Genomic DNA, 15022 nt, shown 5'->3' on the forward strand with positions numbered 1-15022 from the left:
TTGTACTGCATGCTTCACCGCCATGATTTATCGTCTGTCTCGCAGGATGAGTGCTACTGTAGAATGCAGAATTGGTTTGGACTTTCAAGAAGCTCGCTGAGGGGATTTATGCTGAAAACTATGATAAACACTGGAGCTTTGTGAGTTTTGGCTTCGCTGCCAGCTGGTGGTTCTGAGAGTTGTGTGTTACAGCAAGCATCATTTCAAAAGAGGAGATAGGTCAGCAAACTAAATGAATGACACCACGGGGGCTTGCAAGTGGACCCACGATGACATCGGTGTTGACAACAGTGTTGGCAGTGCTGTGTTGAGTTCTGTTAAGCCATATGGAGGTAAATATATGTTAGTATATATAGAATTCATATTTTTCTTTTTATATTGCAGTGTGACATCTACTGTAAGTTGCGCATATTGCAGGGGGAAGCTGTTAACTGCCAATCTAGAAAGATAATTTAATCTTAAATCTCAACGCATGCTTTTCTGTTTTTACGCTGGAACCCAATTTGAGCCCAGTAATATCCTCTCTGCCATGACAAGGCTGACCACTCTTTCCCATCATTCATTGCACAAGTATGTAGACAATGAATGTGATTTACTGCCATGCATTACACTGGCAATCCAGCCAGAGTGGCTGGTCTCAGTGAATCCCATTAAAGCGCTTTGGTTACAGTGAGGAAGCCGAGCGGTTCAATATCCCTGCTTTCCAGACGCTGCACTATCGCACAGAGACGCTCCACCAGCCACTGTGAAACTACACATCTGCCTCGCTGTGGAGACCGTGGCCACAGAGAGAAGGCCGTGGTGGAGAGGAAGAGCAGAAGCAGGATTAGGGTGGGGGGGGGTGTGAATAAACAGTCTGGAGGGTGTGGGAGGGTGCAGAAATTTGACAGATAATTGAGGAGGAGCCATGACGTCTTTTTACGCCTTTCTTCTACTGTCATCTGCTTCTTCATCCCCATCTCCATGTTTTTTTGGCAGCTGCTTGGGGCGTGTGTGTGTGTGTGTGTGTGTGTGTGTGTGTGTGTGTGTGTGTGTGTGTGTGTGTGTGTGTGTGTGTGTGTGTGTGTGTGTGTGTGTGTGTGTGTGTGTGTGTGTGTGTGTGTGTGTGTGTGTGTGTGTGTGTGTGTGTGTTCCTCCCTATCCTACAAGCACACAGGGCTATGCTGGGAGGGTGGAATGAAGGTTGGGGTGCAGGTAGAGGAGAGTCCGAGTTCGTGTCTGTAAGAGTAACGTAGCTTGTCTCTCACGCTTTCAGCTTCCTCACTACAGTCAGCCTCCTGCAGGATCAACCTCACAGTCCAGCTTGGCACGAACCTGACACCTCTGTCAAAACATTTGAATCGTTGCACTAGTGTGAACAAAGCCATCACTACTTGTAACATCAAAACCTACAAGTGTGTAATTGTGTTTTGCAGGGCAAATCATGTTGTGAGGCATATGAGAGAAAATCATATCATGATAGCTTATCAATAAGAAAAGAATTTGATTTATATACAGGGTATAAGCAGGTACTACGTCTTAGAAGGCGAATTCTAATTGCGCTGTAACTTAGTCCCTCTGCCCCCTGTATCCTCAGTCCCTCTGTTTAATTTAATTTCAACAATTAATGAGCTAATTGCAGATTGTGTATCTTTTTAAATTATCCTGTTTTCTACTGTGTGTCTGCTGATAGTGAAAGGCTCCTGGTTACAGTTTCCTTTACACAAAATAAAGAACGTGAATTGAATCCCAAAGGTGCTATTCACTAGCAACTGGAACTGTGGTTCTTGATGTTCAGTTAGCCGTAGTGGTAGTTCTGCCATGAAGCTGTTAAATTGTTCAACACCTTGACGAACACACGTTGTTGATGTGAAAAGATGCAGAGAGAAAGGGTCTCGAAGAGATCGGCGAGGAGATGACCTGCTCCAATCAATACAAACTGCAGTGAAACATTTATAAGTCTACTCATTGAGGCTACTGTGCCACACACGTTAAAGTCGAGATTTGAAAGACTTAAACGCTGCACTTGATGTGATATTCAAATCAATAATTAAATACAAACATTGAAACTGCAACTCCGATGAACAGGGTGTTATTAGTTTTTTTTAGGTAAAAGCACAGAATTGATGGAAACAAACGCTCGTGCCTGTATGTAAAGTATCTTGAAGTGAATGGTTTACATATTGAATCACTTTATTGCCTTTGAGAGCATGTTGAGACTTCGACTTTCTGACACAAATGTAGTCTGTTAAATATATTATTGGTAAATAGAAGTAGAAAAATGGAATAAATAAGTAAAACAATAAAATTACTAACAAATAAAATTCATTTTCTTTATATTTCTGTTCTCGCGTTCAAAGCATCTTTTCTGCTTTTACATCTGCATTTTTCTCACAACCTCACACAGTGTGATAAGTTTTTTTTTTTTTCTTTTCCACAGTTTTCCTCTACCCAGTCCTGCCCCCCACCACAAGACACACACACACACACACCAAACACACTCTCTCTCTCCGCGTTGCTTTGTCACCAGCAGACCGTGAACACAGACCTTTTTTTAATGAACACAGTAAACACTAACTGGCGACAGTCTGTCACTGCTGGGGACCTTTTTGTTTTCCAGAAGGCTGTCAGCCCCTTGCTGTATCACACCTCAATAATCTCAGGTCAATTGCTTTGACCGCATCACCTGCCGGCTGCAAGATTGCCTGCTATCATTTTAATGGATCGCCACTCTAGATGCACTTTAATTATGTCCCATTCCTTACACACTACACAGATTGTCAGTTTTTTTTTTTTTTTTTAATGGTTAAAGTTCAAGGCATGATGAAAGTGAAAAACATGTTGAAAAGAAACACATCTTCTTCCTTTTCCAATTCAAATCTCCATGCGACTGAAATTGCAGGCAGTGAACATTTGCTAAACAATAACCTCTTAAGCAGCTATTTTCTCGGGGTGGTCAGGCTCTTGCAGTGACAGGATTACAAGCTCTTTCATGGCCCTGTAGCAGGTCCTCATTTGAAAATCCTGACACACACACACACACACACACACACACACACACACACACACACACACACACACACACACACACACACACACACACACACACACACACACACACACACACACACACAAACACCAGGACTGACCCAAATCTTTGCGTGTGTGACTCTTCAGCCCCCGAGCTCTAGACCCGCAACACGCACCAGTTTCCAAAACCACGCACCCACAAGTGTCTGTGACACACATCGGGCACCGTGGCGATCCCATCTGTCTGCCAGCATCAGCACCACGGTGGATGAAATGCGGGAGCTGTTTGCTCCAAACTCGGACAGTCTGTTCCCTCCTGTTTGTCCCCTGACCCAGTTGTAAAAGTGCTTGGAGATGTTTCAATCTACCAGTGTACATTCTCTCTGCCCAGGAACACTGACTCGTTGGGTTTTATTGTAAAGAAGTCTGTATTTGTTCCTGGAATCACAGCAGGGGAACATAAGTTCAAGTGCCAATAACGTTACTATCTTATTTATAAGCCTGGCAAATACAAGGGAAGAAGGTCTGGATATTAGATTTTAATAGTGGTGCCATTGTGTACAAGATCTACTACCACTTTCCCCGTTTATAGGGGGGTTTAGTGAATGTCTTTAATGCTGCACCATCAATGGTAAGTCAACTGTAAAGAGACAGAGGTCTGGTTTATTAGATGCGATGCCTAATGAATCCTCAAGCCATTTACATGCTGTCAAGTGGCGAATAGAACGGGCACGCTGGGAGAGCTCTCAAGTGTCGTAGCGGAAATTTACTGTTATGATATCGAAGACAGACACTGGCAGGGCATGATGTCTCGATAACAGCAGATCATCACTCCCCACGGAACAATGCTCTGGAATCATTCAGCCGTAGCCCAGTGACCAGTTTTTCCATGTGTTTGCGCGTCATTGGCAAAATTGTGTGAACATTGCCAAAGTTGAGTTTTTGTGTGGAGAGGAAGAGTTGACCTAAGGGAACAGTCTGCGTTTTGGTGATACGCTCTCACATCGGATTGTGCCTGCTTAAATGGCTTTCATCTGAGGGAGATCAGAAAGACTAATTCAAAGGGTTTACACGTGCTTAACAGCAGTCTGCTTGGTTTTAGAAATGTATTTACACAATGTATCTGTGTGTATAAAACTCTTTTTTCCCTTTTTCTAGTCAATCTTCATACTTGAAGTGGGGGTGTTGTGCACTCAGACAAAAATGGTTCTCAGAACCACTATGAATTTATTTCAGAAAGTGTAATTCATAGGGATGAGGTTGAAAAGGGACATTCATTTTTTAATTTACACTTACAATTACACTAAGTTTTCATCTAGAGTGATGAATGACCTGGTAGATTAAAGACCTCAAGATCTCAAGAACACATCAAACATGTCCATAGTGAAAATAAAAATTCTTTTTAGAATAGAAATATTTTTTATGATCTTACCATTGATGAATGCTGTTGAACAACAGCAATAGTCTTAACTTGTGCTCCCTTTTTACTGTCTCAATAAAAAATAAATCCAATAGTTCTCTAAATTTGTTTGCCTGCTCAGCAGTGCGGGTAAAGCTGCTAGTGTACAACTTTAAAAAAAAATTTTTCCCCATATTTCATATTAAAAAATATGCTCCAAAGCATATCGCAATATGGAGAGGTGCTGAAGACATTACCTGTCTGAGCTTGGTTTTTACTGTCCGACATTATTATTTCCTCCTCTTGTCCGTGCAATAACAAGTTGAAATTGAAAATTTTCACTTAACAATGTTCTGAAATTGAGATTTAAAGTTGCATGATTACTCATCAGTAGTGAAAATGTGTTCCTTTATCCCACACACCAAAAATACCAACATGGGGGCTGAATTGGAAGCACACGTTACATCTCCTCTTCATGACTGTGTGACCTTGAATATTTTAGGCCTGTGGAGCTTTCACAGTAAGTATGATAGATTCTGAAGGTGTGAATTGGAGTTTTGAAATGATTCTACACCAGGAAGTGATAAATGAGCCTGTATGAAATGCAACACCCCAGGGACAATCAGTTTCCTAATTGTAGAGAGGCATAGCTGTGCTGGCATGCTAAAACCCGAGTGGTGATGATTACACAATGCACCGCATGCAATCATGTGACACACAGATCATTATCTTAGTGTATTACTATTAATTAGAACTAGCAGAATTCATTATGATCCTGTCTAAGATGGCTAAATAACTGATATAAACCTAAAAAGCCAGAGCGTAATCCTTCTTGAGCTGTATTCACTCCACTGTGACCCTTGTTGACTTTCTAATTCTTTGTGTAGTGATGTCCTCTACTTGTCATTTCCCTTGAAATTGAAAGAAGCTGTGCTAATGCTCTGCTGGATGGACAAAAAGAGAAGGCAGCGGCAGCAGATAGAAGAGGAGGGGTTGTGGACAGAGAGTGCCCTGGCATGGGAGGATGGCGATTTGGCAACATCTGCGTTGATCTGCCTTCCTCTGATCCCCTCTCTCTAATTTTGTCTCCCCGCGACAGAACGCACCCAGCCCCAGTCTTGGATCTATTATGCATGGATGGGCTTTATTGCATTATGTTTTTTTAGGCTAACACACTTAGCAAGCTTGTAGCATGCACAGCCCCTCTCCACTAACTCTGTGAATAATTCAAGGCCAGGGCATTAGGCTTGGAATAGAGGAGCTTAATCAAAGGCTACAGCTTTCAGTGCAGCTCACTGCCACCCCATTGGCAGTGGTAACCTTGAGTTTGGCACAACTTAATTTTTAAATAGGAAGTTGAATCATCAGACTAGAGATGACCTTGTGAGATATATGCAAGCTTGAGAGTGTCAATCAACTCAGAAATCTTTCATTCAGCCCATCTCCTTAGTCTATATTATGGGATGTCCGGATCTCATAGATACTGCACAGTTTGAGGTAAAAGCTCACTTCAACCCCCCTTATTATTTCAACTTGAATCCAAGATTCTTTGTTATGCTGCAGTTTGGTTTTTCAATGATTATTCACTTGTAAGTACACTCTAGCTTCGTTCAATCACTTTTGGTTCATAAGATAAGAACGTTAGATTATCAAGACTTTCAAAGACCTGCCTAACTTTTAGATTATTAATAATTCTTTCGTTTTTTTTCCCCTATTCAACATGGTCTTATGAAAGGTTTTCCGATTTCCTCGGGCATCAAAATTCCCCACTTAGATGGGAAAACTAGTAGATCAAGTAAAAGCGCACCAAAACACTATTTGTGCCTTACCCAGCTTGGGCCATTGCACTGCTTTATAGCTTTCAGGCAGAAACACTCTTTCACACACATAAACAGCTGCAGTAGCTGACCTGTACAATTACAGTCTGCTGTGGGAGGTAAGAAGCTCTGTTGTCCAGTCAGGATTAAAATTAAGTAAGTAAGTATCTTATGGTCCCATAGTCTTTTACGTAATCGTTGATGTGTTTATTAATTTATCTACAGTATAATTGTGTTATTTTTCCAACCACATTTCTCCACCCCCGTACTATTAGCTCATCTCTCCCTCTATTCTTCCATCCATCCTCTCTGTTTTTAACACCCTCCACTTCCCTGTTCCTCTGTCTTCATTTCTCCATATATTTCATTTCTCTCCCTCTTGCTTTTCTCTCTCTTTCTCCCCCTGTAAAACACATCCAGGCTTCCCTCAGGGGCTAATCCTGTTGGAAACATTTCAGGGAAAGCGGATTATCTGTCGGAGCGGCATGATTTTTGGAGGAAGTTCACTCACACTTGATTAAATTAATCATTGTCCTCCAAAACCCCTTATGGTCTTTGCTTGTGGATATTGGTGGAGATAAATAACCATCCTCAAACAGCATAATTCAGCTCTAATTGATTTGGGGTTGGTGTGTTTTCTTTTTGGTGGAGTGTTGGGTCGTGGAGTCGGTTTGTTGCAGCTGAACTGAAGAAAGTGGGTAGCAGAGCTGTCTAGTGACTATCGGCAAAGCTTTTGTAGGCACAAAGACTATTTAAATCTGGCAGTTTGCAGTTAGATGCAAAATCTTTGACAGCTTGATTTATCCTTGCTTTTTAATTCACCGTTGGATTGCTTTTGTTAGAGCTAGACAGAGACTAATGTGTGATTTGGTCTCTGCTTCCATAATTTATATAGAGGTGTCAGCATGCGTCATGCTGCCACCACAGAGATTTTCAGGTGAACATTAGAGGCAAGACTAAGTGTGTAAATACAGGTGTGTGTGTGTGTGTGTGTGTGTGTGTGTAGCCAGCAGGCAATTGTTAGTTTGTTGTTTATAACCCATGAAGAGCAGTGTGGTCAATGAGGCTTCACAGGTGATAGGATACAGCATAACCTTGAGATGACGATAAACTTTACACTTCCTTGCCGACAGCCATCCCTCGCATCCTCCCGTCCTGTTCCCTTTTTTTCCTCTCTCTCACACATACAAACAGCCTTTCAAAGGAAAATCTGCAGAGGCTCCATTTAACAAGAAGATCCCCTCATTACACAACTAGAAAACCTTAAGTTACCATCCGCTAAGTGGTTTCATTGAAAGCAATGAAAAATTCCCTTTCAAAGAAAATAATTACAGCTAGTTCTTCAGGGGGGCATGTAGCAGCAGTGTTTATGGAGGATAATTACTATGCAGAGCAATTACTCCACAGCAACAATTGGTAGCTTTACTCCACATGAGTATGGGGATTAGAGCTGTGATCATCCTGGGTGTTGAGCTTTTGTCTGGGTGTGACTATTGGAAAGGTCCGAGGTTTGAAGTGAATCAGAAGTGAGAATTTTCTGTATGAGGTAGATGTTTGTATGTGTGTTTGCATCGTGTGAGGGTGCATCTTTAAACTGGTGTTTGTAGATTTACAAACATAAGCTTCAAAAATATAAGTTCACATTGTCTACTTGATTGATTTCCAGGGAATTTGATTGTGTTTGAAGTAATCATGTTCTAAAAAAGTTGGGATACATTATAACTTTTTCTCCAATATTCGGAAAATCTATAAAAAAGATAAACATATAGTATGTTTCTTACAATGATGTATGTATTATATAGTACTGTGTGCATAGCGTAAGTATAACTCTGTTGATTATTATATATATTTTTACTATGTAATTGAGGTGACTGGGGCCAGAGTAGGGCCTAGTGGGGCTTTAAATTAGCAATAGCTAATTAACAGGCAATAGAAAACATTAGAAGAGCGATGTGTCTGCTAACATCTGTGTGCAGCTGTGCTAAACGTCTTTTGAAAATACACTCCAATTAGAAAACGCTCATTGCATCAACCAAAAGCGAAATAAAACTATGGGTGCATTTTTGACGTGTGTGTGTGTGTGTGTGTGTGTTTGTGTGAGTCATCACCTAACACCATTAATTTGGATCTGTAGAGATTCATAACGTTACATCACGATCCACTTGCTCAGCGGACATCCTGCATGAAATGCCTTTCAGGTTTGACTCGTCAGGTCTGGCTACCAAAGTCTGTCTGTTACATAATTTGTCTGCAGGAAAGATGTGGTCTTCACCCATCCCCCTTCCCCACCCCAACCACCATATTCCACCCCACTGCTTTGAACTCACTGCACATACCTGAGGTTGTCTGTCTTCTAGAATCAATGTATCTGCTGCGGATTTCATTGGACTGCAGAGAAAGGATTTGCAAGCTTTTTGAACTCGGCCATGTGCAAATGGGCAAAGAAAGAATAGATTCTGGTCTGCTCAGCCAACAGTTCTGAGAGTTTATCATTGTTTCTACTTTACAGACCACTGTTGCAAACCTCCTTCTCTGTACTCTGTACTCTCTGTACTGTTTAGGAATTTTGTGTACAATGTTGCGTACTTGATTGCAAATATTTATACCCACGTGCTCACTAGTCCAGAATGTTTTAGTTTTTTTTTATTGCTTTTTATTCAACACATTGTGTGAAGTGCACAACTAAATCGTAAGAATATTTCCGTTTCTAAAATTGTTCACTGAAGATGAATTTTCCTTTGCAAATTTAAACCAGCCAAAACATGACATCTGTACTTTGTAGGCTTAAATGCGCAAACAGCAGAACGAGCATAATTTAAAAAACGTAGATCATTACTAATATAAAGAAACATCTCTCATACAGCTATGCAGAAACTGTCAATAGCAGATGCTTGAACTAATCACAGACATCCACTATAATGATCTATCTGAGCAGGGGACAAACTGAATGTCTGTTCACTAATTCATCAGACTGACATCTGCAGACAGCTGTTAGCTAGCATTAGCTCCCCTGCAGGAATAGGAATGAATAAGAAGAATTCAGACAATGTTCAATCATCGGCCATAACTTCATATAAGTCAGAGATAACAGTGTTTTAAAGAACACAAAGTGAGAACTCAGATCATGGTGCAATGTTTTTCATTCAATCTTACATGGGCACAATCTCAGCAAGTCTCAATGCAGCTATTATATAGCCAGCTATTGTTTATGTTACATTTTTGTGTCCGATTTAATAGGATGGATGGTGGATTCAGTTTCATACAATAGCACTGTTTTCTTTAAGACTTTATACTTTATTTTCTGTTTTCACACATCACCACTGTGATGGTGCATTGGGCAGGTGAACCACTGTCAGTGCTGCGCTCGTTGCTGCTCTGCTGACGTGCTGCTCATGTTAAACCATTCATGCAGACACGGTGTAGCTTCCCTCTCGTTGTGAGCTTCGCTACATGGTTGTTTGCATTGGAGCCCTGTTATCATTTAGTATGTCTCTCCCCCTCTTTGCTGTGAAGAACCTACTGTATGTGATATTATTAACAGGTAATGGCACACAGCTGAGCCAGGTTGTTAAGGGGTTGTCATAAGGACTGTCAACATCCCCAGCCACCACTAACAGCTTCTCCTCTATTGCCCTCCTCACGTGTTATTTCCTCTTCAGCGTGTGTGTGTGGGGGGGGGGTGGGGGGTGGAGGTGGGGTGAGCTAGCTAACTTTCCCCTAAGCCACAGAGCCACAGACATGTCAAAGCTTACCCTCCATGCCTTTCTCTATTGACTTCTCGCCCAGTAAGTGTCAACACACAACTGGCAGAAATTCCTCGGCCTCTGCAGCAGACTCCCTCCTTCCCTGGCCACTCTAACCCCTTTGTCCTTCCCCTCTCCTCCCCTCCTTCAAGCGCACATCTCTTTTCCCATGAAGTCTCTCTTACCGTGTTACTTGAGGTGAGGGTCAGCTCAAGAACATACAGTATAGCACAGAGATGAGGACAACCCTATGTTGTCAGTATTTTTTAAGCATGTGCATAAATACAGGATAGTAAAAAGCTAAATTGATTAAATTAAAAACTGGTGGTTCAAACTACTACAGTAAGTGCAAATGATATCAAGGATGCTGTTTTGAAAACACAATGCTGGAAACATTTCTGTTACTATAAAGTGTTTAATTTGGGTTTGATATCCAACCTCTTACACCAAAGCCTAACTCGTACTATTGCTCTGCACCTACCTTGGCATCAATAACTACATGCATTATAGCCACAGCAACGTTTCTGGCTGGAAGATTGGGCATAATCCGGCAGTTTCAGCTGTGTGGCAGCTTTTTAGTTCTCAGAATGTATTTTTCAGAGAGCCACCAACAGAGCCTTTATCCCTCAGCAGCCAAATCCTGCAATCCCTCAAACTCCCTCAACCTTTTGCCAATTAGGAGTGCAGCATGCATTCTGTTTCCAGCAGTTTCCCTGCAGACTTCCCAGCTGTAAGCAGCAGTTAAAGCCAATATGGCTTCATGATGGTGAGTGAGCAGTTAATCCCCAAATCAGGTGCACAAATACACTTCCAAAGTCTAATAAGAATAGGCTGTTGTTACCTGGGGTGAGAGTTATTTCCGACTTTCTTACTGTATATGTTTCATATCCTGGCAGGATGCTGACACATTGTTGAGGAATTCCCAGAGGTGAGAGAGGTGAGAGGTGGAGTCAAGGTAGACAAATGCTTCGTCACAGTCTGCAGTCACACCGATGGGTACTTTTTATCCCTGTGTACATAAACAACATACTCTGCTTATAACAAAGTAAACACACTGTTAAGGTCTTGAAACTCTAACAGCGAGTGTCTGTTTGAGGTAGCAAACAAACAGCAGTCTCCCATGTCAAAGCACTGTGTTTTGCAAACCCAACCATCCACCCCAACCACACCCTCGTCCGGCTGTAGAGTTTGCATTTTACAGCACATCACCTGACTTTCTCCTTTCATTTAGTTACTACAGCCACTAGAGGCTGCCAATAATGAAACACAAAATATGAGTCACAATGAGCTGCACTACCTATAGGATTGTTTTTTAGGGGTAAACAGTCACCAAATAGCTTCATTGCACTTTTCCCAGTGTCATAGCTGATGTAATCTGCGTGTCCTGTCATAAACACCTCAGGGATGTATTTTGTACTGTCTTCTTTATTACTTGCATTGTTATAAATGGCTCTCCGGGCCCTCTCAGTCAGCAGGATTAAAGCCCAGGATTAAGATCCGGCACAGTGAGTGAGTGGATGTGCGGTGAGTGAGGCGAATTATTGGAATTGCTATCATTATCCTCTGGATATCTCATCATGAACTTCTCACCCCAGTGCTTTCTCGCCCTCACTGTACGCTGCACTTGGTGAATGCACACAGCTGCACATTAAATGTGCAGATGTTCAAGAAGTTCCACTTTTGTGCAGCCCCTGTGCTTTTTCCTCTTCCTCTTTTGCTTATAATCTGAAACTTTTTCTTAAGCACGGCAAGGGCGTCTGGCTTTTTCCTTTTATTTCAAACATCTTTGACCTAAACTGTCTCACATACCTCAGAACACGTTGTGTCTGATAGATGTCAGTGTAGTTGTGGTTGTCATTGGATAGTGGTGTGTGTGTGTGTGTGTGTGGTGAGTTATATGTGTGTATTTTGCTTTCTTGGCACAATGCACTTTCATAAGATGCCCTGTTGCCCCCAGGATGCTCTCTGCTCACTCAACAATAAAATGCATGGTATTGGAGGCGATGGTCTGGCATTTTAGGCAGCACGAAAATGACAAACTTTGCCTTCCACAAGAAGCTGTGATGATAAAAGAGAAAGTGGAAGAAGAGTCTTAGCCTGCGGAGTTAAATTAGGCTGTGAGCCGCACCCTTTGTTCCACACTGACGACAAACACATCCAGATTGACTTGTCCTTTAGTCCAGACCTTGGGAAGTAACTTTTAATGATAGCACAACGTAATAATCTACAGAATAGTAGAGTAGAGAGTGCTGACTGACACACAAATTTGCACTCTCTGCTCTGCCACACACACACACACACACACACACACACGCCGCCTTGCTCTCTTTCATTTTCTTCCTCTGTAAAATCTGCCGAGGCGTCTGACAACTGGAGAGGTGTCTGTCTGAAAACAACGAGGCCAGCACATCTCTCATCGCTACAGCAACAATTACGGTTCTATTTCAAGCTTATCTTTGGCTCGTTGTGCGTGTGGGGGAATTAATAATACGAGTCTCCTCTGTCAATCTGTCAGTAACTTAAACACCTCATAGAGAGACAAACAGAGAAACAGTGAGCCAGAGATGTTTCTGATTCCCATCCCCTGCACTGCGATCACCGGCATTAATGGGCACTTTGTAGTTACACGGCTGTCCACAGTCATTGAGGAAGATGATTGTGATAGCCTGTATTTCTCTCATCATTCCCTGATGGCTGCCAGGATTATTGTCAAAAACCGCAGACTTTACTACTCGACAGCCATCTTGGGATAATAGTGACTCAGCCATTTTTGTTCTCCGTAGACTCATTGAACATCAAAAGGAAGACCCGAAGAGCTCGGTAGTTGCAATAATGCACAGAATTTGTTATGTACTGTTGAGTAAACACTATTTAAATGGGTCCTTCGTGGAGGCTTTTTCAGGTCTTGGTGCTGCATTGCCTGGTGCTGCATTTCCCACTTAGAGTATCTGCCAGCGTCTTTCCCAGTGCACAGTGCGAGGTAGTTGTGTTTACAGTGCCTGGCTGTGACATTTAAAGGAAAAAAAAACAGACTGTGCCATTAGGTCTGAGGCAGATGTAAGTGGTGGTGGGAGATTAGGAATCAGGCTTTTGTCTTGTGTTACTGACTGCCTGAGCATGTTGCTTGGCTTCTACCTCATTTCAGCAGCTAATACTTTCCCTTTCTTACTGGTTTCTTTTGCTCTGAATAATTGAATAAGTCTAGGGTTGTTGCTCCACAAAAAACACACATTCACTTTTATGAAGACACGATTTGGCAACAAGATTGGGATTAGATGGACCCTCCCACAAGCAGAGAACAACACAGCTCACTTGAGTCACACTTGTTTTTTGAATATACCTCGAAAACTCATTTTCCACTAGCAGAAACTGTGTTTACATGCATTTGTGCTGAATGTAGTTTTGCACATGGAAAAGGTAAAAGTGGAGATGTGAATAAGAAATGCACATCAGTTGCGCTAGCGCTCTCCAAATTGATGGCGCAGGGCTGGAAGGAGAAGCAGAGTAAAAATTGTGAATTGGACCAAAAGCTGAATGAAAATTAAACGACAATTGCTGCTTGGACGCAAGTCAGGTTCAATTTAGCAAGACTCATTTAAAAATCAAAATATGACCAATATTAGGTCAAATCTGACTTTCTAGGAAACCTATTACAGGGCAGCAAACAAAATGGTAATTAAAGTAATATAAGGTGATTATCACCTTAATAACCAAGAAATACTTATATACAGATTTAAATACAGATTTAACAATTACTTTCATGGGGTCAGAAGTGCAGGCTGCTTGATGTGTGTAATAACAAAAAGTCTGCATTAGGTTGCTTCTCACGCCCCACTACAATGTCATGTGTGTTAAAGCTCAAAATGCAGGAATTGTCATCATAAAAATTATGGCAAAGGAAAGTTGTGGCAATTCATTAGAAGTTACATAGAAACAAACGGCACGAGCTGATTTTAACCACTTTGTTGAGAGGTGGTTATCATCATTTGTTAGTCAATTGGAGTAACTTTCAGTTAAAAAGAATAACTAGTATTAAAGCTGTAAAATACAGTAAATGTAGTGACGTTTACGGTTGCGTAGTTGCTCAACGGATAGAGCCTCGGGTTGGGATACAGAAGGCTACAGGATGGAATCAAATCAATGTGTGGAACACGTTTCGCTGTGGCGACCCCGGAAGGGACAAACCGAAAGCTTTTGATCTAGTGAAGTAAAAATCACCTACATTTGACAGGGAGGCTTGCAATGTGTGTGTAACTGACGGATTGGAGGCTTCGGATTTTTGTTTTCAACAATGCGGCGCAAACTTTGGATCGTGCTCTTTTATTATGAGGTTTTGGAGATACTGTATGTTGTGTGAGGCAGATGCTAAATGAGGACTCACATGGGATGTAGAAAGTGTGTGTCTGTGTGCCTGTGAATTAATTCTCCAGCTGTTTCATTCTGCACAGATCACATTAATGATAGAACAGAGGCATGGGCCCATAGTCTGCTCATCAAAGAAAGAGTAGAAGAAGAACTGCAACACGGCCACGCTGTAAAAACTATGAGTCGGAAAAAAGGGAGAGATCTAGAACTGGAGTCTGAAGATTTGAGAAAGAAAAAAGCAAGCATACGCAAAAACTGTGCAAAATACAGCAACAACATGAGTCAGCACCTGCAGGGCAACGCTCCTTCCTCTCATCACCTCTTCTCACTCTCTCTTCTTCCTTCCTTTGTCTTTCCTCTCCCATCATCTCTGTGTCTCTCTGGGACCAGGACCTCTCCGCCTCCTCTCACATTATCACCGGTGCTCTGGCACTCCTGCTGTCGAAGCTGTTGTTGCTTTGCACAGACCCCTACGTACCCCCACCCCGACTTTACAGGATGAAGGTGATCCCTCCATCTCCTCTGTGGGGATGGACAGAGAAGAGGTGGCGGGCAGAGGACAGGAGAACATATGGTTACTTAACCTTAATGCGAAGGCAGATGTTTCTCTGTGCTCGTGAGTTCAGTGAGCTGGAAATGTTTCATTCTATGATCACATGAGGGGAATATTTGTAGTCGTTGTCAGGGGG

The 15022-nt window shown here is 42.0% G+C and overlaps 1 protein-coding gene across 6 annotated transcripts in view; it reads left to right on the top strand.

Moving 5' to 3' along the window:
• LOC137127056 (novel protein similar to human membrane-associated guanylate kinase-related (MAGI-3) (MAGI-3)) overlaps positions 1–15022 on the top strand; it is a 114514-nt gene that overhangs the window by 56136 nt on the left and 43356 nt on the right. Inside the window, exon 1 of one of the 6 annotated variants that reach the window (XM_067503418.1) lies at positions 218–332. The exons of the other annotated variants lie outside the window; for them this stretch is intronic. Within the exon in view, the coding sequence (XP_067359519.1) occupies positions 233–332 (100 nt within the window). The 5' untranslated portion in view covers positions 218–232. Of the gene's footprint in view, positions 1–217; positions 333–15022 lie in introns of those variants that run through there. 6 annotated transcript variants of the gene reach the window in all.

Source organism: Channa argus, chromosome 5 (genome assembly GCF_033026475.1).
Source record: "Channa argus isolate prfri chromosome 5, Channa argus male v1.0, whole genome shotgun sequence".
In the NCBI taxonomy this organism is placed as follows: Eukaryota; Metazoa; Chordata; class Actinopteri; order Anabantiformes; family Channidae; genus Channa; species Channa argus.